Genomic DNA, 21,790 nt, shown 5'->3' on the forward strand with positions numbered 1-21,790 from the left:
TTCCATTTAGGAGTCTTTCCTACAACAAAGTGCTGTCAGTACACAGGCATTTATTAAATGATTACTATGTGTCAGGAACTGTACAAATATAAAAAATTTATATTCCTCACACCCCACACCCCCCTTCCCCAAGGAATAGAAAACCAGTGACAATGGTTGGTCCTACCTCCTCCTACTTGATTCCTTCTTTGGTCAGCTCTAATCACCAGTCATCCTTGTAGGGTCAAACTAATCACTGCTGACATCATTCCACCACTTCCTTTTCTAAATTCCTACAAAGCTATGTGTTTCCTGTCTTATGGGACACCCTAGGGAGAGACTCTTTTTGGTGTCTAAATTTAGGCAGGCTTCAAAAGGGGTGGTGGTGGTGAATAAAAGGTGAAATTTTAAAACAATTAAAAGAAAAATAAATAATCCTTCTGGGCTAAGATGGGGGTGGTTCAGGAGACATCCACTTTTGGCAGCAGGGTGTATGGACTTGTGACAGACTAGTTTGCCATAGGTATAGGAACCTCTCTTTTATGGAATAGGGCTCTGCTTAAGGGATGTTTCTGTTATGAAGACTTAGGGGCGCCTTAATATGTTCTCCCAAACAACCTCTCGTGTTGAAAGGAAGGAGGGGTGGTGATGGCGGCGGCAGCCGCACCGGCAGCTCATTGCCCATTTCCCTGACTTCCCTAAAGAAGAATGGGAAAGCGCGGGAGGGAAGGAGAGAGTAAGCGCGCGCGACCCTAGACTAGGCCTAGCTCGCGCACCACCTCCACTCCCCTCTTTTCTCCCCTCCCCCACCTCCGCCTTCCCAGTCCACTGTAATCATCACAGGCCCAGCCTCAGGCGACCTGTTGTCAGGGAGCGTCACGTGACGCAGCCGCTCAGAGAAGCCGAGCACTCCCCCCGCTCCCCGCCTCCTGTTGAGCCCGCGGGGCGGGTTCCGTCACGTAATCCGGCGTGGTCCCCGCCCCGCTGTTCTCCGGCGGCTCCAGGGAGGGGAGTCGAGAGAGAGGAAAGGGAAGGGAAAGAGAAGGAAAGGGGGAGGTGGGGTTGACCAGGAGGAGGAGGAGGAGGAGGAGGGGGAGGGGCGGTGCCGGAGTCACGTGATCCGGGGGCAGCCCGGAAAGCTCCGAGGAGGAGCCTGGCGCCGCCATTTTCCTGCAGCTGCCTGTCCCTCTCTCCCTGCCCGGCTCCAGCTGACCAGAGAAGGGGTGGGCTGAGCTGAGACGGGGGCAGAGGAGTGCCCCGGGCCGTGTCCGATCCCGCGGGTGACAGCGATCCGTTCGCTTGGGGCTCGCGGTGGCCGCGCTGGGCCCTGAGCCCCGCCCCAGGCCGGGAGGCGGGGAGGGAGCCCGTGGAGGGTGGGCAGGCAGGCCGGGGGTGCGGCGGCGGCGGCGGCGGTGGTGGGGGGGGGTCCCCCGGCGCTTGGGGGTCCCAGTCCCCGCCGGCTGCGGAGCGGGAGGGGCGGCGGAGGAGGTAACGCCGCCGAGATGTCGGGGCAGAGTCTGACGGACCGGATCACCGCCGCCCAGCATAGTGTCACCGGCTCCGCCGTCTCCAAGACAGTATGCAAGGCCACGACCCACGAAATCATGGGGCCCAAGAAGAAGCACCTGGACTGTGAGTGAAGCAGAGTGTGGACTCCCCTCAGACTCCCCTCCCCGACCCCCGCCACCTTCCTCTGCCTGTCTGCTCGCCTCCCCTGCAGCCGGTCTGGCCCGGTCCTGGGCCACCTCTCACCTCCCTTTGGCCCCCTCCAGCGCACCTGCCTAACTGGGCTTTTCCTTTCCCGGGACCTTAACACCAGCCTTTGACAAGTCACTCTTCCCTTACCCTTGTGCCTCTAGAGACCCTCCCTCCCCAGTTGGCTCCCTGCCACCAACCCCCCTCCCGTATGCCACAGACCCCCTTCTTGCACAAGTAGTCCACCAGTCTCCCCCTATCTCCCTTCCAGTTCAGTCCCTCTTCCCTTCTCTATCTGCTGCTGCCTTCTGTCCTCCCACCCTACCCCGCCCTATTACCTTACTACTTACCAAATCCTTTCCCCCTCTTCTAGCTCTCTTTTGGCCTTTCACATCTAATCATCCTTTTGTTTTTGTATCCCCTTTTCCCCCTCCCCGTTAGCTTGCTTAATTTTGTCATACATACCAAGATTTGGGGAGCCACAGCTCCTTTGCACCCTTATCCTACCCCCAAAGTAAGAAGTGAACTTAAAACTCCTTCTAACCTAAATATATATCCTATCCTTTCTCTTGTCAGCTCCTTCCTTTCAGTGTTATATTTTCAGTCTTTCTATTCCGCCAACCTCAAAAACTCCAGTCTTTTTTTCTGTCCTATTATCTTTTATCTTCTCTGTCATACCCGACTTTATTACAGATTATCTTCTTTGTCTAGGGGAGTGAAAGTAAGGGAAGCAGGATTGGGTTTTAAGGAGGAGGTGGTGTTGATGATGATGATGGTTGTGTCATTCTTATAGAAAAATCAAGGTTTTCAGTTGCCTGTGGCAGAATTTATTCCATATGTTTGCTGGGAAGAATTTAATATCAGGCTTGTCCAGACTTCTAGTAAAATGGGTTCAATGACACTGCTGGATTGCTGGTAATTTTAACTGGCATTTTGAATTTAGTAGGGAATTTGTGTGAAAATAATTGAATTCAGAGTTGGTAAATATATTTTAACTTGCAGCTTTTGGTGTCAAGCATCTTAGAATCTTTGTGTTTGACGTAATTTATAGTCTGTAATTCTTGAATTACAATTATTTTGCTTAATTTCAGATTGTATTGAGTTATAAGGAAACTATATTTGGATGAACTACTAGTTACTTGTCTTTATAGCACTATTTTTCTTGACTTTGTAAAAAGGCTCCAAAAAGGCTCCTTTTCCTATTTTCCAGATAAGGAAACCAGGAATATAGTTCTTTCTATCCCTGTAAGATATAAAGCTCAGTGGCTTCTTCAAGAGACCTTTGACTGGAAGCTTTCCATTAGGATGAAATAGAGAAATGTATAAGAGGTTCCTTTTTTTTTTTTACCTAGGTCAAATAGACTAGACACTATTTTTTCTTTTAACACAAGGTTTGTGTACTGTTTTAGGTATCCTCATTAGATTTAAAACTTCCTTTGCTTATTGATAAGAAGCAAGAGTGGAGCATGTTTAGAGAAAGTCTAAGGAATTAAATGTCAAACTGCTGTTTCCGTTTTTTACTTTGGCCAAAACCTTTTAAGATGTGATCTTTTTGTTTTTGAATGAGAATTTCTGCAAGTTACTTAAAGGGGCTACAAGAGCAGTGTTAGAAGAGTCAAACTTATGTCACAAATTTTAGAAAAATTTTAATCCTAAATTTGTTCAGTCAACCATTATATTTGTTGTTATAATAGTGGTGCCTTTCATGTGCTATTCAACAGCAGATGTATGTTGATGGAAAGAAATTCATTTTAATATTTGTCTAAGCATAATTATGCAGGCAGATCTCTGGGGGAAAATTAATTACAAGATCGTCTGAATTCTTGAATTATTCATCTGTCCTGTTAATTTGGAAGATACAAAGTTGATCTCTATTAGGATTTACCCCTAATACTTATCTATTTTAAATATTTGGTTATGGCAGATTTTGGTGAGGAATGGGTAATTTGTAATTAATTGGAAATATTCTTACCAATTCTCATTAAGCCCATTATGTAATAGATATGTAATATTTTAGTAGGACTAGATAAGCTTAAAAAATCTTTTAAAAGAGTTGATATTGAAGCTGTTTTTACATTTATTGATCTATAATCAGGAATTTGTTATTAGAGTGATGCTTGCAAATCTTTTTGTAATTTTATGAAGCCTTTTTCTTGTGTAATAGCAACTACTGCAGATACTAACTGACATTTGTGTGTGTGTGTGTTTTTAGAAAACACTCTTTCAGTTGTTCACATATAGCAATTTTACTTCTTTTTTTTGAAGAGTATGGACTTTTGGAATGACTTAAAGTTTCTTAATTTCCTTTTATTTCCAGTTTAGCTAAAGTACTCAATTTAGTTGCATTTATTAATTTTCATCAATTTGATTTTTAATGTAGTGATGGCTTTTTCTCTTGTCTAAAATGTTCGTCTCACTAATTGCATTTCAACTTTTTAAAGTAGCATATATTTGCCAGTTTTTTAACTTTACATTTTTTTATTCAGAGCAGTTCTGATTCAGTTGTTTGACTGTTTTGCACTGAGTCAATGAGAACCTCCCTGAACCAGAAAAAAGTCACAACCAGTCCTCTCACAGAGCTTATCTTTTTAAATTGTCAAACTTTTAGTTCTAAATTAGAGATGTGTATTTTTTAAGAATGTAGTGAGAACTGAGGTATTTGTAGATTTCTTACAGAAGTTAACTTGGAATGCTTTGTAATAATTATTAAGAATTTGTTAGGAATACAGTTATTATTCCTATTATTTCCGTGTATCTTTAAATGTGAGAGCAATCTCAGTCTTTTGTTTCTGTCTGAGAATATAGTGTAGGGAATATTGATGAATTATAAAATTAGGGGTTAGTTCATATAATTAATACTAATCATTTACTACCTTAAGAACTTGTCTTTGCTTACAGGTATGTTAGTATATGATCAGAGTGCTGAGCTGTTTGTCAACCCAATATTAAATTGAAAAAATTTTGGAACTTCTGACATTTAAACACAATTCAGTTTAACTAAAGGCTACTACTCATGGTGATAATTGAAGTAAAATTTTCTTACCCAAGATAATTAGATTTAATAGAAGTATAGACATTTCACTTGTAAATTTGCCAATTGTTCTATTCTTCCTATCCTTTTCTTTTTTTAGAGCCCTCACTTTATGATTTAGAAACAATACTAAGTATCATTTCCAAGGCAGAAGAGTGCTAAGATCTGGGCAGAGAAATTCAAGAGACTTGTCCAGGTCACACAGCTAGAAAGTGTCTTGAGGTCTTTAGGACCTTTGGGCTCCAGATCAGGCTCTTCATCTATTAAGCCACCTAGCATTATTTCTATTCTTTTTTAGTTTGTTAGCTGTGACCACAAGTCTTTCCTCTTAGTTTTGGTACTTCCATACCAGTAGTATTAGATGTGTTGCTACATCCACATATTTTGCTTTATTCTACTTGCATTCTATTTGAACTTTCTATAATTTTTTGTCCTTTAAGACATTATGTTGATACACCCAATGCTGTTAAAGTTTAAGAATGTACCATTTTATTAATGGCCTTTGTTTGCATTTCTTTTTCTCTAAGTACTTTAAGGATTCCTTATTTTGAATGTCATTGTTTTGTTAGATGTTTTAAAATCTATCATAAAATATTATATGCATGACCCTGGTAAATACAACATTACTGGGCACAGGACCAAAGGAGTTTAATTTGAATCAGAGTGCCAGGAAATGTATAGACATATTAACAAATCGTCATTTAAAAAATCTGTTAGGAATTTTTTGAGAATTAATGATAAAGATAACTATAGCAGAAATGTGATTTTAAGCACATATTTCATAAATCAACTCATTCCCAAAGCACACATGTGATAAAAAGCAAAATCAGTGCCAAGAAGTTACTTGTTTCAGAAGACTTTAAAGACATACTTTGCTTGTAAAAGACAGGACTACTCAACTAGGACTTTCTATAGTTTACCTGTTAGGAAGAGAAAATGAGATTTCTGTTCATTAAAAATCAATTAAAAAATAAAGGGATTGCTACAGATGTGGAAGGCTGCATTCACTTTTAGTTATGGTTGCTGTATTATTAGTTTTACTTGATTTACTTAGTTTTTTTTTTACATAGTTTACATTTTACATAGTTTTACTATGTTCAAGAGATCTCTCTTGGAATTTGGGTAATCTGTAGATATTTGTAATATAGAAATAAAAGAAAAAAGAATCATAGGGATGAATAGTGGTCAGCCTTATTTACTAATAAGATCACAGACAGTTATTTTCTAGAAGGACTAACCATAGATACAGCATTTTAGTTTAATTTATTATAGCATATTTCTCAATGTTATATCTAACTTATTCAAATATACATGTAACATTGTATTGTGTCACTAGGATTGGAAGCATTTGCTAGAGGCTCTTTTCTGTAAAATGCCTTTCTGCTTTTGGAAATCCTATTGATAGGAATTGGAATCCCTTCCTATGTGCTTCAGGAGAGGGCATTCTGGCCATTTTGGTTCATGAGCCAATTTAATCATCTTCCAGTATGTTCCAGGATGTGATGTGCTTCATAGCTTTTTAAAATTGTAATGACTTACTTTTTGGCAAGTCCTTTACTTTAAAAGTTAGGTCAGAAAGTATCTGAATAATAAATGTTATGATTTAATTCAGCAAAGACTTATTAAATGCTTACTCTGTGTAAAGCATTGAGAATGCAGAGGTGAAAGAAGCAATTACTGTTCTTAGAGTTTTTATAGAGGATAAGTTGTATACTTGAAATAAAGGTTTTTAGTAAAGGAATGACTTGATCTTTCTGGCATCGAAGAAAAATACTAACTTTTGAGTCAGGGACAAAAGTCTTGTTTGATGACTTTGGCTAAGTCCTTTAACTTGACTTTAGTTTGTCCTAGGTAAAATGAGAGGGCTGGGCCAGATAATTCCTAGAGGTTCCTTCCTGCTCTAAATACTATGATCTTTTGAATCTCCACAGTAATGGTAATTGAGCACAGATTGAGTGCATTAGGAACCTTGCCCAGGCTGTTGTGTAGTCTGGAAGACTATTAGTAGTCTTGTTAGTGTAGTAACAGGTGAGAGGTGATAGAGCTTTGAGCTAGTGGGGTTGCAGTGAGAGTGAAAAGGAGGAACTGATTGAAGAGAGATTAAAGGATAGAATCAGCTCCTGGAAGCAACTGGACTTTGATATGTTTAGTTATATGTTTCTAAATAGGATGAAAAACTTGTCAAAATGAAGTCTTGGTTTTTATGTTAATTTTTTTCTACTTAAACAGATGCATATTTAAATGTATTTTGAGATTTTTGTGGATTTATACTTGTATGCTAATAATTTGTTATCTCAATAAGTTGTATAATAGATTTAGTTTTCAGAAAAGCATTTTCTATCCTATGTTTGCCTTTATAGATGTATTAGTAACTACTAGTTGGAAAGTTTTTGGAAACACTGCTTACCTTTCAATAAAGTCTTAACTCAGCCTTTATTGTAGTATGGAGTTGATGCTGATTTCTTAAGGGTCCATGTGTCTATTTTTAAAAACATTACCTTTTATTTTTAGATTATCATCAGTTCTGAATATTCCCTTGTAACAAAAAAAAGTAAAAAGGCAGTTTTCAGCAAAACCAATCATATCCACTGAGTCCAATAATATTTACAACATAATACCTCCCACTCTCTTACTCTTAACTCCTGCAAGATCAGGGGAGGGGATTTATTCTTATTCTTCAGGGTCTGACTATTAGGTTGACAAGACTTCATATCTATGCTGGTAACACCCTTTCTGGTAAGTTATCATCTGAGCCTAGCTAAGTTCAGAGAAGCTTATTACCAGAAGCTTGGTCACCAAGTGGTGGCTTATTTTTGGCTGTGGTAACCATCTATTAAGTAGTTGAAGGGATTGTAATCTATGTTGCTGGAGGGACTACACACACCAGTAAAATAACAGATCCAAGACAAAGCCATTTTAGTTTGAAGAAGTAGGGGTATGAGGAGAAAAATGATTATTTACTGAGACCAAGTTTTACCCCATCTCCCTCTTCACTGCTCCCAATTTCAACTGCAAAATGCTCATGTCACACATTGGTTTAGATTGATTTTTTTAACCTTGGGGTTAAGTTATCAGTCACCTGTCTCCCAGGAGATAGGAAGACCTAAGTTCAAATGTATCCACCCCTTAGTGACTTAACCTTTGTCTTCCTTAGTTTCCTGATCCATAAAATGTAGATGATGATGATGATGATGATGATGATGATGATGATGATGATGATGATGATGATGATGATGATGATGATGATGATACTTGCCAGTTGTAAGGGTAAAGTGAGATCATTTGTAAAATGCTTTGTAATCCTTAAAGGTGTGTGTGTGTGTGTGTGTGTGTGTGTGTGTGTGTGTGTGTGTGTGTAGGTATATAAGTGCTACTCTGCTTTCTCTTAATATGTTTCAGGAAAGGTCTCTGAACATGGATCGTAAAAATACATCTTTATTGTCCTTAGCCAATAACTGAAAGTTAGCATTTTCTTTAGTTATATAAAAACATGACTCTGAGAAAGATCCATAAGAAAGGACAATTAAGAAATCAAGGGTGTCTTAAGTTTATTTTTCTGTAGTATGCCACATGAGAAATTCTCTGTAGAGGTTTCATGAGTTTAATTATATAGTGACATTCATTTTTAGTTATTAGTTGCTATAAACCTTACTCTAGTATACCTGATGATATGTATACCTAGTGATAGTAAGTTACACAGTGATAGTGCTATGCAGGTTAGTAGACCCCAAAGGTTGCATGGAATTGAGGACAAAAAATTGGTTTTTAAATAAATGATTGGTAAAATTAATTTGCTAGTTGACTTAAAAGTTTATTTTTATATTTCATATTGAATAAAATCTTAACTCATAGGAAGTATTTAATCATTTTCAAATTGGTAGTTTTTTGAATTTACTCTTTTAATCACAAATAAGAAATAGAGGTCAAAACTTGACAATTAGTGGGATTTGAAAAATAAAGAGGTCTCACCTCTGATTCCACTTTTGACCTTTTAGTGACTGAAATTCTACTTCCTTTTCTTGATGTATCTCAGCATACATTAAAGTAAGCAGCTTAATGATTTGCCTTAATTTGCCAAAATTTGGGAATTAGTTTCAGGTTTTAAAATGCTAATCACATACAATTTTTTATAGGTTTGCAGACCTTTGATCGCCATACAACCCCCCCCCCCCCCAAAAAAAAAAAGACTTTGGGCTAAATGGAATAGCTTGCTCTAAAGAAGAATATTGAAGATATTTGTGGAACTACTTTATTTAGAGTAAGGATTAGCTATTTGAGTAGAATAGCAGATATACCAGTAGTACAAAGTGAGTTTTAGGATAGGGGAGAACTAGGCTTGGGACAATTTAAAGGAGTATATAATATTAAATCAGTATGCATTTAGATTGGACCAGTTGTGCTTAATATTTTAAGTTTATGATATATACAGCAAGGGTTCTTGATCTATTTTTTGTTGCAGACCCTTTTGCCATTTGGTACAGCCTGTGGAATTCTTTTCATACTAATATTTATAAATGTGCAAAATAAAATATGCATGCCTAAAAAGGAAACCCATTTATATTGAAGCACAGTTAAAAAAACATTTAAAAAAATAAGTCCACATACCTCTGGTTAAGAATTCTTGATGTGAAGCATAGGTTCCAGCAGATGGCTAAGCTTTGTCTAGATATTCCTTCACTTGACCAGAAGTATATTACTTTCATTTTGCTCCCTATTACAGAACTGCAGAGCATTCTCATTCCTTCCCCTTCTCTCTCTCCTTCCCTCCCTTCCTCCCTCCCTCCCTCCCTCCCTCTTTCTCTCACTCCCTCTCCCCTACCTTTTGTCTTAGAATCAATACTGTGCATTTGTTTCTAAGTCAGAAGAGTAAAAATAAGGAAATGAGGGTTAAGTGACTTATCTAGGGTCATGTAGTCTTCCCAAGATAAATTTCAAACCAGGACCTCCTATCCCTAAGCCTGCTGTCAACCAGCTGAGTCACCTAGTTTTGTTTAAATTTTTTATTTTTTTCTCAATTGCATGGAAACAAAAAGTTTTAAATGGTTTTTTAAATAAAAATTTTTAGTACCAAATTCACTCCCTCTTCTCCCTCTCCTTGGGAAAGACAAACAATTTGATATACAGTATATGTATTCAGTCAGCAAAAGGTTTCTATATTAGTCATGTTGCAAAAGGAAATGCAGATCCAAAAAACAATATAGTAAAGAGAATATTTAAAAATTATGTTTTGGAGTGCATTCAGATGCTGTCAGTTCTTTCTCTGGAGATGGTAACATTTTTCATCATAAGTCCTTCAAAGTTATTTTGCATCATTGTATTGCTGAGAATAACATCATTTACAACTGATTATTATAGAATATTGCTGTTATTGTGTTCAGTGTTCTCCTGGTTCTGCTTATTTGTTTACATCAGTTCATGTAAGTCTTTTCAGATTTTTCTCAAAGCATCTTGCTTGTCATTTCTTATAGCACAATGGTCTTCTATCACAATCATTCAGTACAACTTGTTCAGTCATTCCCCAAATGATGGCTATCCCTATAGTTTCTAATTTTTTGCCACTACTAAAAAGAACTACTATAAATATTTTTATACATATAGGTCTTTTTCCTTTGATATCTTTGGTTTACAGACCAACTAGTGGTATTGCTGGGTCAAGAATATACATAATTTTATAGCCCTTCAGGCATAGTTCAAAATTGCCATCCAGAATTGTTGGATCAGTTCATAACTTCGAGTGACTTAGTGTCCCTATTTTCCAACATTTGCCATTTTCCTTTTCTGTTACATTAGCCAATTTGGTAGGTGTGAGGTGGTACTTCAGAGTTTTATTTTTGCATTTCCCTAAATTGATGGTGATTTAGAGCATTTTTGCATTTGTCTAGTTTTGCCTGTTCATATTCTTTGTCTATTCATTAATTAGGAAATAACTTGTATTCTTAAATTTGATTCACTTCCTCCCTATGTTTCTGAGAAATGAGGCCTTTATTAGAGAAATTTGTATCCCACCTTCCCGTTTTCCTTTTAATCTCGGCTCCATTGATTTTGTTTGTATAAACCCTTTTTAATTTGAGATCATCAAAATAATCTTTTTTATGGCCTATAGTACTTTCTATGTCTTATTTGGTTATATTCTCTTATTCATAATCTGACAGGTAAAATATTCCATGCTTCTTTAATTCATTGATATAATATATCCTTTATGACCAAGTTATATACCCATATTTGGTTATACTTTAAAATTCCCTAATTGGAGCAGTTGAAAATTTATTAATTAAAAACTTAAGACATTTTAAATTTAGAGCCAAAGAAACAGAAATGGTACCCTGAGTCTTCTTAGTAATAATGTCTTTGTTCTATTTTATAACTGAGAATCTTGTCAGTCTCTGACTGTAAGAAGTGTTATCCACAGTTCAGAAGGTTAGCTTGTCTACCTTTTTTTCCTTTTTAAATCTCTGTACCTCTGTAGCCAAAAGACAAACTAATTTTCTGAGATAATATTAAACTTTGTATGTAGGACAGCAAGGATGGTGGTTGTATAAAATTAGAATGCAAGCACCTAGCTTTGTTCTTTAGAGGCTAGTTCAGTTTAGGTCTAGAGTAGATCCTAGCCCTACATTTAGAAGTGTTGGGTAGATTTGTTCAAGAAGGCTTTTTTCTCTTTTATATACTGATTTTGTTGTGTATTGGTCATTTTTGGATTATTCTTGTTCCAGATAACTCGAAGAAGATAGTTGGTTCTGGGCTTAATTTTTAGTTTGAAAGAATCATCTAAGTGTAGAAGCAAGAAAGGAGTTTTGTTTGGAGAGGAGGATCTAGTTTTCTCACTAGAAGGCAGAGTAAGATTTCATTGAGAAATAAGTTGGGAGGCTCCTTGAAGACCTTGGAAAGTAGTTTTCAAGACTTGACCTGGTGGTAAAATGAGAGCTATTAAGGGACTGGAGAATGACATGATCAGTATGGTATACTTGATTAGCGTGAACAGGAATGTATGCTGTCTAACTTGGAAAGAACAGAAACAAGAAGCAGAAAAGCTGTATTATATGTGGGTTTCCTTGACTATATCAGGTGGTACTCTCCTTCCAACTGTTGTTCCCCAGCCACAGGGTTCTTAATCCAGTCAGGCAAACCTTCTTGTGCTCCCTGTTAATATAGTTTCTTTCACTCCAGCTCTTATCATTTGGTTCTGGTTGGACCCAGAATGCCTTTTCCAAAACAGTGTATTTTTAAAACTAACCTTTTATTAAATCTTTTCTAACTGGCTCTCCTGGTTCCTTTCAGTTCCATTCAACACATTTACTAAGTGCTTATTGTATAAAAGGACCTGTAGAGAGGATCTGGAGATGTAAAGGTCAACTAAAGAAAGCCCTTGCTTGAAAGACATCAACATACACAGATAAATTGAAGATCATTTGAAAAGGAAGAATACTAACAAACATAAGGGAAGACAGACTTCATGGAAATATTGAGTCATGCCTTAGAAGAGGACAGAGATTCTCAGAGGCAGAGATGAGGAGGGAGTGCTTGCCAAGTTTGTACAAATAAATATAATAGACTGCAGATGAATGTTGAATTGAGGGAATGACTAGTAGTCCATTTTGTCTAGGAAGTAGAGTTTATGAAGGGGAATGAAGTGAAATGACAGGAAATTTAGGTTGGCTCTAAATTTTGGCATTCCTTAAGTACTAGGATTTTAGAGTTAGGGGAGTGATGTGATCAGACTTGTTTCTTAGATTATTATACTGGCAGCCAGGTGAAGAATAGATTGGAGAAGGAAAACTGGAAGATGGAAGATAGCTAAAATAGTACAGGTTTGAAGAGTAGTTTCTTGTTTTTAATAGAGTATTTTAATTGTATAGAGTGAGTTTCAGTATACAGATTTCCTTTTTCTACAGAAGATAATAAGATAGTTGATTTAGAGTTGGAAGGGGTAGGGTCTTAGAGGGCATCCATTCCACTGTCATTATGGATGAAGAACTAAGGCCTGGCAAGGTTAAGTGATTTGCCTGGGGTCATACAGTTAGAAAGTGGTTTAGGCCAGATTTGAACCAAAATCTTCTTGATTCTATGACCAGTTCCATTCTGTAGTGATGTGCAATAGACTGGCATTTGAAGAGATATTGAAAGCCTGACCAACCTTTAAAAAAAAGTGTTACCTCCCTTAAGTATTTCTCAACACATGCCTAGACTTCTCAATCCCTTGCGCTTATCTCATTCTCTCTTGTAATATCTGTGTGCATATCTTCTATTTTCATCCCCTTCTTTCACCTTCCCTCTTCCCCAATTAAAAAAAAAATTCTATGAAAGAGACCATCTGATGATTCCTAGCACTTGGCTCTGCTTTTAAAACAACATATATTTAATGTGTTTTAACCGATTGGGAAGATAAAACATAGGCCCTGTCTTCTAGAACAGTGAAGGTGAACCTTTTAGAGATGACTTGCCTTGCCCTGCCCCTCCAGTAAGTGTGGGGGGTGTGCTCTCCCTCCCCCCCTTACCCCACGAGAGAGAGAGAGAGAGAGAGAGAGAGAGAGAGAGAGAGAGAGAGCGCTCCCATTGGGTTGCTGGGTGGAGGGATGGTTGAAGTGAGGAATAGTAATGAACTATTGGGGAGGAGGGAGAGGGTGGCATGTGTGCCCACAGAGAATACTGTATGTCATAGGTTCGCCATCATTGCTCTAGAAGCTAGGCAATTAGGCAATTAGGGAGAGAGAAGAAAAGAGTATATATACACATAAGTGTAAAGTGACAGATAGGGGAGAAATCATACCTTAAGGGTAGATCTTGGAAGAAGTACTATTAGATGTGGATCAATATGCAGGGCAGAATGTAGCATGAACGAAACATCCCAGATATAGGAAACAATATGAGCATCAAAGAAGAAAAACAGGATATTATTGTGGGATGGTGAGGAGCTCTGTTTGGCATGTGGTAGGGAAAAAGTCAGATGAGGCCAGAAAGGCATTAGGAAGGATTTATTATAGGGATTGTAATGTTATCAAGGCATGTCTTGGCATATATTTTTTATTAATAAAGAAGGTGGACTCCTCAACAACTGTAAGGAAGTTCAGAATGAAAGAAGGAAGCATTCATTAAGTGTTTACTGTATGCAAAAACATTGTGCTAATTGCTGGGTATACAAATAGAAAAGAGAGTTTGCGCTTTTAAGGAGCTCACATTCTTTTTTTTTTAAATAAATTTTTATTTGATCATTTCCAAGCATTATTCATTAGAGACAAAGATCATTTTCTTTTCCTACCCCTTCCCCCATAGCCGACGTGTGATTCCACTGAGTATCACATGTTTTCTTGATTCTAACCCATTGCCATATTGTTGGTATTTGCATCAGAGTGTTCGTTTAGAGTCTCTCCTCAGACATGTCCCCTCAACCTCTGTAGTCAAGAAGTTGCTTTTCCTCGGTGTTTCCACTCCCACAGTTTGTCCTCTGCTTGTGGATAGTGTTTTTCTCCTAGATCCCTGCAGATTGTTCAGGGACATTGCATTGTCCCTAATGGAGAAGTCCATTACGTTCGATTATACCACATTGTATCAGTCTCTGTGTACAATGTTCTCCTGGTTCTGAGGAGCTCACATTCTAATGGGAGAGATAACACGTATGGAATGTTTCAGCTGCAAGTCAGATGAGAGGGACAGATGGAAATGTTTCTTTAATGTCATTTCCATCATATCTGTTTTCTGATTTGACATTGCTAAAGACTGGTGACAAGAACTTTATTTTCTGAGTCTTGAGTAGCTATAGTTGTACCACCAGCAGAAGTTGCCTGGTTGCATCTCCATAAGAGTTGCTTATCTGGATGATGGTTGAGGGCTCAGGACTAGAAACATTGCTATTCCCAATGTTCTTGGAAAAGATAATGAATTCTGTTTTGGACAATGATGAATGTGAAATCCAGCCTATAATGCCTAATGGGCAGTGGGTGATGCCATACTTTGAGCTCAGGAGAGAGAAAGATAAGGACTAGTGATAAAGCTCATTTGCATAGATGTGATCATTGAACCCATGGAAGCTGATGAGGTCAACAATAGGGAAAATATGTAAAGAAAAGTGGGAACAGGACAAGAACCTTAGATTATATCTTTATGATTATGACAAAGGATGAATCAGTAAAGATTAAAGAATAGTCAGGTATGAAGAGAAATAAGAGCAATCAGGAATTGATTGGGATCAATAGTGTCAATTGCAGCAAAATCAAGAAGTATAGGGATCCACAAGTCATTAGATTTGGCAGTTTAGGAGATAATTGATAACTGTAGAGAGCAGTTTCAGAGGAGGATTAATCAGAAGTCACCTTACACATTCATTCATTTGCCTGTTCTTGTCTTTTTTATTTTCATATATTTTCAGAGGCCCTCTCTTATCTAGTTGCACATCTGGCATCCTAGTTCAAACCCCCAAAACTTCTTGCCTGGATTATTACATTAGCCTTTACTTCATTAGCATTTGGTCTCCCTTCCTTAAACTTCTTAGTCCAGTCCATCCTCCACATAGCTGCCCAAGGTATTTCACAACCTTGTCTTGTTCTAATTATCTATTCTTACTTACTCTTTATTACTTGTAGTATATATACTCTGCATTATAATTATATAGGCCTATCCCCTAGTGTAGATGGAAAGTCGGCTTTCTGACTGCACTTTTGTATCATCTGTTCTCCATCCCTTTGGAATTTTTGACTTATTTCAAGATTCAGCTCACATGCCTTTCTTAATGTAACCTTTTCTATGTTCTCCCAGCTGTGAAGGCATTTCTTTCCAAAACTTCCTGGCATTCATCTTTTATATATTCTGTATATATTCATATGTATAGTTACCCCCATTAGAATCCTTGAAGGCAGGAACTTACTTTTGTCTGTGTGTCCCTAGCATTTACTATATATAATGCCTTGCACATAGTATGCATTTAACAAATGCTTGATTACTTGGTTCTTTATTTATAGAAAGGAATATAGCTTCTTCAGTTTTCTTAATCAAATAGTTATAGTCCTTGCTCAGAAAGAGAAGTTATATTTTATCAGAACTAGAGAATTTCCCTACCAATTTGTTTATGTGAAATAACACTATTTTAAATGAGTACAATTTAATAAGCAATTTTACTTCTTAGTTTACTCATTTATAAAAATGAAATAGTTCCTGATCTCAAGAAGCTTAGATTCTGTTGGATGGGAGGCTACATGTACATACACAAATTAGTGAAAAAGAAAATATATAGAAAGTAAATAATTGAGGTTTGGATGGGGATATTGAGTGAAGGCTAACAACTAAGGGAATCGGGAATGGCCTTGTATAGAAGATGGCACCTTCACTGAACCTTGAAAGGAAAATGTAAAAATATCATGATGACTAACTCCATTCACATTCTATTTCAGCTGAGCATCCAGAGCCTAGGAATGATGCCAACAACAATAAATATTTAAAAGTTCCTGCTGTATTTATAGTACTATATGCTACAATCTCATAAAGCCTAGTCTAGTAATAAAGTGAATGGCCAGTGTTGCTTACTTGTAATACCGGTCCATAATTTATTGTACTTAAAGGTTTCTAAGAGAAAATGCTTTTCTCCACAACAGTCCTTTTGGATAGTAGGAGTATTATCATCACCATTTTACAGAGAAAGAAAACTGATTTTCAGAGTTAGGGACTGACCCAGAGTCACCTAGCTATTAAGTGTTACGAGCTAGGATTTGAATCCAAGTCTTCTGATTCTAGATCAGGTATGCTTTCTATTTATACATGCTGCCTCTCTAACTTTATAAGGCATAAAGCATGGACAGAATTCTAAATGCATAAGCTTTTGTCTAGATACCAGTGAAAACTCAGTAAGAAGGGGAAAAGTGTGACATCTCCAAATTTCTGTTACATGTGCCCACCTGAATCTTGCAGTCATCTCAAACTAGGATCTGAACAAAATTCTTTTTTTGCCCATCCTTCATTCTGACTTGCTAATTTTTTGTAGTGGTTTCATCATTTTCCCACATTGTATGTTCTTTGACACACAGCTTTCAAAAACATCTTTTTAAAGCACAGGTTTGCTCATGCCATTTGCCATTTCAATGTCTTCTTGCTTTTAGTATAAAATAGACTCTTAAGCTGGCATTTAGACCTGGAGGTAGTCTACTTTCTAGACATTTCATATACTTTCCTCCATGTACTCTTATATTCTAGCCAAACTGACCTACTTGCTCTTCTTTGAACTTTATTACCTCTCTAATCTCCCTCCCTTTGCTAAAGCTGACCCTTTGTGCCTGGAATACCTTTTTCCTGTCCTTTCTCTCACCTTAAAAAAATATTTTCTATTTTGAACTTACTCATTAACAGACATAATTAATATTCAGAGAACAAAAGGAAATTATATATGAATTTATGAACTTCTGTTTTTAAAAAGTGAATATTTTAGCAAGGTATCGATAAAATTGCCCTTTTATGCCCTCCTTTTTCTTATATTTTGTTTTTAAAAAACAAGGCAATGTTCCTTTCTTGCCTTTTTTTTTTCTTAACCCTTACCTTCTGTCTTGGAATCAATACTGTGTAGTGGCTCCAAGGTAGAAGAGTAGCAAGGGCTAGGCAAATGGGGGTCAAGTGACTTGCCCAGGGTCACACAGCTGGGAAGTGTCTAAGGCCAGATTTGAACCTAGGACCTCCCATCTCTAGGCTTAGCTCTCAATCCACTGAGCTACCCAGCTGCCCCCGTCTTGTCTTTTATTATGATTCACAACTACTATAATTACCACTCTATTGTAACAAAGTAACATGAAACAACACACATTCCCCATATCAGATGATGAAGAGGGAGAATATACAATAATGATTGTGTTGGCCTCATAAATTTTTTTGATTGAGATACTTTATTTCCCCAATTATGTGTAGTAATTATTTTCAATTTACAGCATTTTCCAAAATTATGAGATCCAAACTATCTCCATCCTTCTCTTCTCTTCCAGTACGCAGAAAAGATAGGCAGTTTGATCTGTGGCATCATAAATTTTGATTGGTATCTTTTGTTTTTACATTGTGTACATTTCCCTTTTCCTTTTGTTCTTCACATAGAACCATTTTATATAACAACAAAAAAGAAAGAAGAGGAAAAAATTTAGCAAAAGTAGTAACAATTTTGAAAAAAGTATGAAAATATGTGCAAAGTTCAATACTCCTCACTTTTGCAGGTGAATAGAGCCAGGTCTTTTCTTTGGTAATTTTGAAACATTCACATTTTTGAAAAAATTGAATTTTTTTTCCAGATTATATGTCAATACAATTTTCAGCAATTGTTTTTCTGACATTTTGCCATCCATGTTCTCTTCCTCCCTCCTCAGGAAGAGAAGTAATATGATGTTGTGCATGTATCATACAATACATATTGTCATGTTCATCATATTGTGAAACAAAGACACATTGCTTACACTAGAGAAAAATTCATGGAGGAAAAAAAAGTGAGGAATGGTATGCTTCAATCTGCATTCAGACTCTTGTTGAGTTTCTTCTGTGACAGTGGATAGCTGTTGTTGTGAGTCTCTTAGAGTTGTTCTGGATCCTTACCTTGTGAGTCTCTTAGAGTTGTCCTGAATCCTTACCTTGTTGATAATAGTGAAATCATTCAGTTTGATCATCTTCCACTATTATTACTATGTACAACATTCTCCTGGTTCTGCTAACTTTACTTTGCATCACTTCATATGCATTTTCAGGTTTTTTGTGATCATCTTATTTTCATTTCTTAAGGTACAGTAGTATTCTATTACAAGTCATACCACAAGTTGTTCAACAGTTCCCCAATGGATGGATATCTTCTTTCAGTTTATAGTTCTTTGACACCACAAAAACTGCTGCTATAAATATTTTTGTACAAGTAGGTCCTTTTTCTTTAATCTCTTTGTGAAAATCAATATTGTACTAGAAATGCTCACTATAGCAATGAGAAGAAATTGAAGGAATTGGAATAGGCAGTGAGGAAATAAAACTTAATACTCTTCACAGATGATATGAACAATATACTTGGAGAATCAAACAAAAAACCTAATTAAAACAATTTTTAGGAAAGTTGTAAGATATAGAATAAACCCACTGGAATCATCATCATTTCTCTCTACTACTGATAAAATCCAAGGACAAGAAAGAGAAATCCCATTTAAAATATTTGTAGACAATTTAAAGTATCTGGGACTTCACCTGGCAAGACAAACTATGGGACTATATGACCCTGAGTACAAAACACTTCATATAAATGAAGTTACATCTAAACAACTGGGGAAAAAACTTAATTGCTCATGTGTAGGCTGAGCCAATATAATAAAAATGGGAATTCTACCAAAGTTAATGAACCTATTCAGTGTCATACCAACCAAACTACCCAAAAATTATTTAATAAAGCTTGAAAAAATTATAATTAAATTCATCTGGAAGGACAAAAGGCCAAGAATATCAAGAGAATTAATGAAAAAAATAATGAAGGAAAGTGGCCTACCTGTACTGGATCTCAAATTGTATTATAAAGCAACAATCATCAAAACAATCTTGTATTGGCGTATTGGCAAAGAAATAGATTGGTGGACCAATGGAATAGATTAGGCACTCAATAAACAAATCTCATAACAGTTACTTGAAAAACAGTACTGTAGTGACATTTTTATGCAAAATGTTTGAGTTTGTGGCTCTTTGGATTAATTCAGTTTTGATTTAATGCCTTGTTTTAACTTTATAGAGTCATAGAGCTATTATTAATAGTACTAGATTAGATCTACTATTTAAAGACAATTTTGTGTAGTGGGATAGGGTATTGGATGTGGAGATAGAACGATTTGAATTTAAATACTTTTTCAGAAACTTACCAGCTGGGTGGCCAACAAAGTCATTTAAACCTTCAAAGCCTCAGTTTCTTCATCTTAAAATGGGATAATAATGGCTACTCCACAAGATTGTTGTGAGGATCAAATTAATACTTGTAAAACACTTTTTTAAACCTTAAGGCACTATGTAAATGTGTTACCTGAAAGTTTTCCCAAATGTTTTGCCCTCAGCAATTCTATGAAATGGGGTATATTTATCCATTTAAAAATATTCATTTTACCCATAATCTCTCCAACTCAGTTTCTTTAAGTGACTTCGGTAAGGTTCCACATTAATTGGTGTGGAGCTGTGATAAAGATTCTTACTTATGACAAAATGCATTTTTTCCAGTTTAAGGGATGATTATAAAACTCTTTAAGTTTTTCTCCACATGCTTTTACAGTAGGGCAAAGCTGTTGATCTTTAGTTTACTGCTATGAGCTGTTAGCAGTCATCATCATGAATTGGGAAAATGTTTATTTTTATGATCTACTTGTATGGAAGCTGTACTATAGGGTATATGTTTAAAAAACTTCATTGTTCAAAACATTTAAATTTTTTATTGATTTGTCCAGTGTGTCTCAATAGTTCATATGTTGGAAAAAGTTAAAGCTAAAGATTATTATAGAGTTTAAAACAAGGAAAGTGGCTAAATGTTTGAAAAATAAATATGGTGATGATTAGAAAAGTTTGTAGTAGTTTTCAAATAGTTTCCAGGTTTTTGTTTTTGCCTCTTAGGATGGGCAGGTGACCCAAGTTTGTTATATTGAGTGATCTGAAAAGAATTTCCATAATTGTGCTGGCTGAATTATTACGTTTAAGAGAATGGTCTGGAGAGAAAATGTCGTCTGGAAACACATGCAAAGTCCAAAAGAAAAATATGGATTCTGGAAAAACTCAAAAAAGACTTCAAAAACCTATTAAGAGAGGCAGAGGAAAAGTAGGAAAGAGAAATAAAGTGATGCAAGAAGAAATGGGCCAATTGAAAAAGAACCAAAAACTGAGAGGAAAATCAGACCTTAAAAATCAGATTTGACCACCTAGAACTAATGATTTCATGAGGAATCAAGAAACAATAAAGCAAAATCAGAGGAATGAAAAAAGAGGAAAACACAAAATATCTTACTGAAAAAAATAACTGACTAGAAAATATATCTAGACAATTTGAGAATTATTTAACTACCTGAAAGCCATGATCAGTAAAAAAACCTTGGACATGATATTACAAGAAATTATCAAAGATAACTGCCTAGAGATCCTTGAACAAGAAAATGAAATTGAAAGAATTTTTCACAGATCACCTCCAGAAAGAAATCCTCAAAGAAATTCTTTATTCCAGGAATATAATAGCAAAATTCACCAAAACCAAGGAGAAAATATGGTCTTAGTATCAGTTTGCCTAATATAAAAAATTGTTGATAAATACAGAATGGAAATAGACTTTGCTGCAGTGAATATGTGTTAAAAGAAACTTTTCATTCCCAAGAAATTAAGTAAGCTTAATGACAGCTCCATTTAAACCTTTGATGTGGAATTGGAAAACTTAGTTTCTTTAAGAGATTACTTGTTCTTTGGCTCCAAAACTGAAAGATATAACCAGACTCTTATTCCCAGTTGTATACTTCCTTTTAAAATCATAACCAGCTGCTAGAAGCTAAAAAAGAGAAACTAGGGTTTATTGTTCAGTATTTTTAAATTAAAAAAACTTATTTTGTTGTTGCTTTTATCGGAGCCTGTTAGCTAAAGCTATCTAATGAGCTCTTTTGAAGTCTTGTTTTTAAAAATTGACACTTAAAGAGTAAACCTAGTTGATAAATGCTTAGTGTTCTAGTGTGTAGCTAAATTCTGTTTGATTTTTGCTTCCCTCAACTCTTTTATTCTTGGATGTTGGTTTGATAGTGCTCTTTATTTCCTGACTTGCACATTGTAGCTTTGTGCTATATTTTCAAGGCAGTCGTTTTGCTTTTCACCAGATGTAGCTTCATGGACATGAATAATGATTATAGAAGCAGGCTTTAAAATTAGTTATGGTTTTGCTACTTTATTTCTAAATTAGAATGTCATGCAACTGCTTATGTCACTTAGTAGCCAATGCCAGTTAAGGTCGTTCTATCAGAAGATGGAAACTTTTAAGACTTTAGAAAACTCATGTCTTCTGCTTATGGCTACATGGTTTTAAAACCTTAGGATCCTTCTTGGTCAACTTTTATCAGCTTTTTAACCAATATGAGTTTAATCTTACTCAGTATT

At 36.4% G+C, this 21,790-nt stretch overlaps 1 protein-coding gene and 1 long non-coding RNA gene across 26 annotated transcripts in view; one reads left to right on the top strand and one right to left on the bottom strand.

Annotated features, from left to right (window-relative positions):
* Positions 1-1,108: 1,108 nt before the first annotated feature.
* PICALM (phosphatidylinositol binding clathrin assembly protein) overlaps positions 1,109-21,790 on the top strand; it is a 119,969-nt gene continuing 99,287 nt past the window's right edge. For all 25 annotated transcript variants that reach the window (XM_007490837.2, XM_007490841.2, XM_007490840.2 and 22 more), the window contains exon 1: positions 1,109-1,611. In XM_007490837.2, the coding sequence (XP_007490899.1) occupies positions 1,482-1,611 (130 nt within the window). In that variant the 5' untranslated portion in view covers positions 1,109-1,481. The remainder of the gene's footprint in view (positions 1,612-21,790) is intronic.
* The window catches only part of LOC107649019 (uncharacterized), a 33,698-nt gene continuing 19,027 nt past the window's right edge, over positions 7,120-21,790 (bottom strand). The window contains exons 2-3 of the long non-coding RNA XR_001622316.2: positions 9,311-9,427; positions 7,120-7,240 (exon numbers count right to left, since the gene is read on the bottom strand). This is a non-coding gene — a long non-coding RNA (uncharacterized LOC107649019). The remainder of the gene's footprint in view (positions 7,241-9,310; positions 9,428-21,790) is intronic.

Source organism: Monodelphis domestica, chromosome 4 (genome assembly GCF_027887165.1).
Source record: "Monodelphis domestica isolate mMonDom1 chromosome 4, mMonDom1.pri, whole genome shotgun sequence".
NCBI classification, from domain to species: domain Eukaryota; kingdom Metazoa; phylum Chordata; class Mammalia; order Didelphimorphia; family Didelphidae; genus Monodelphis; species Monodelphis domestica.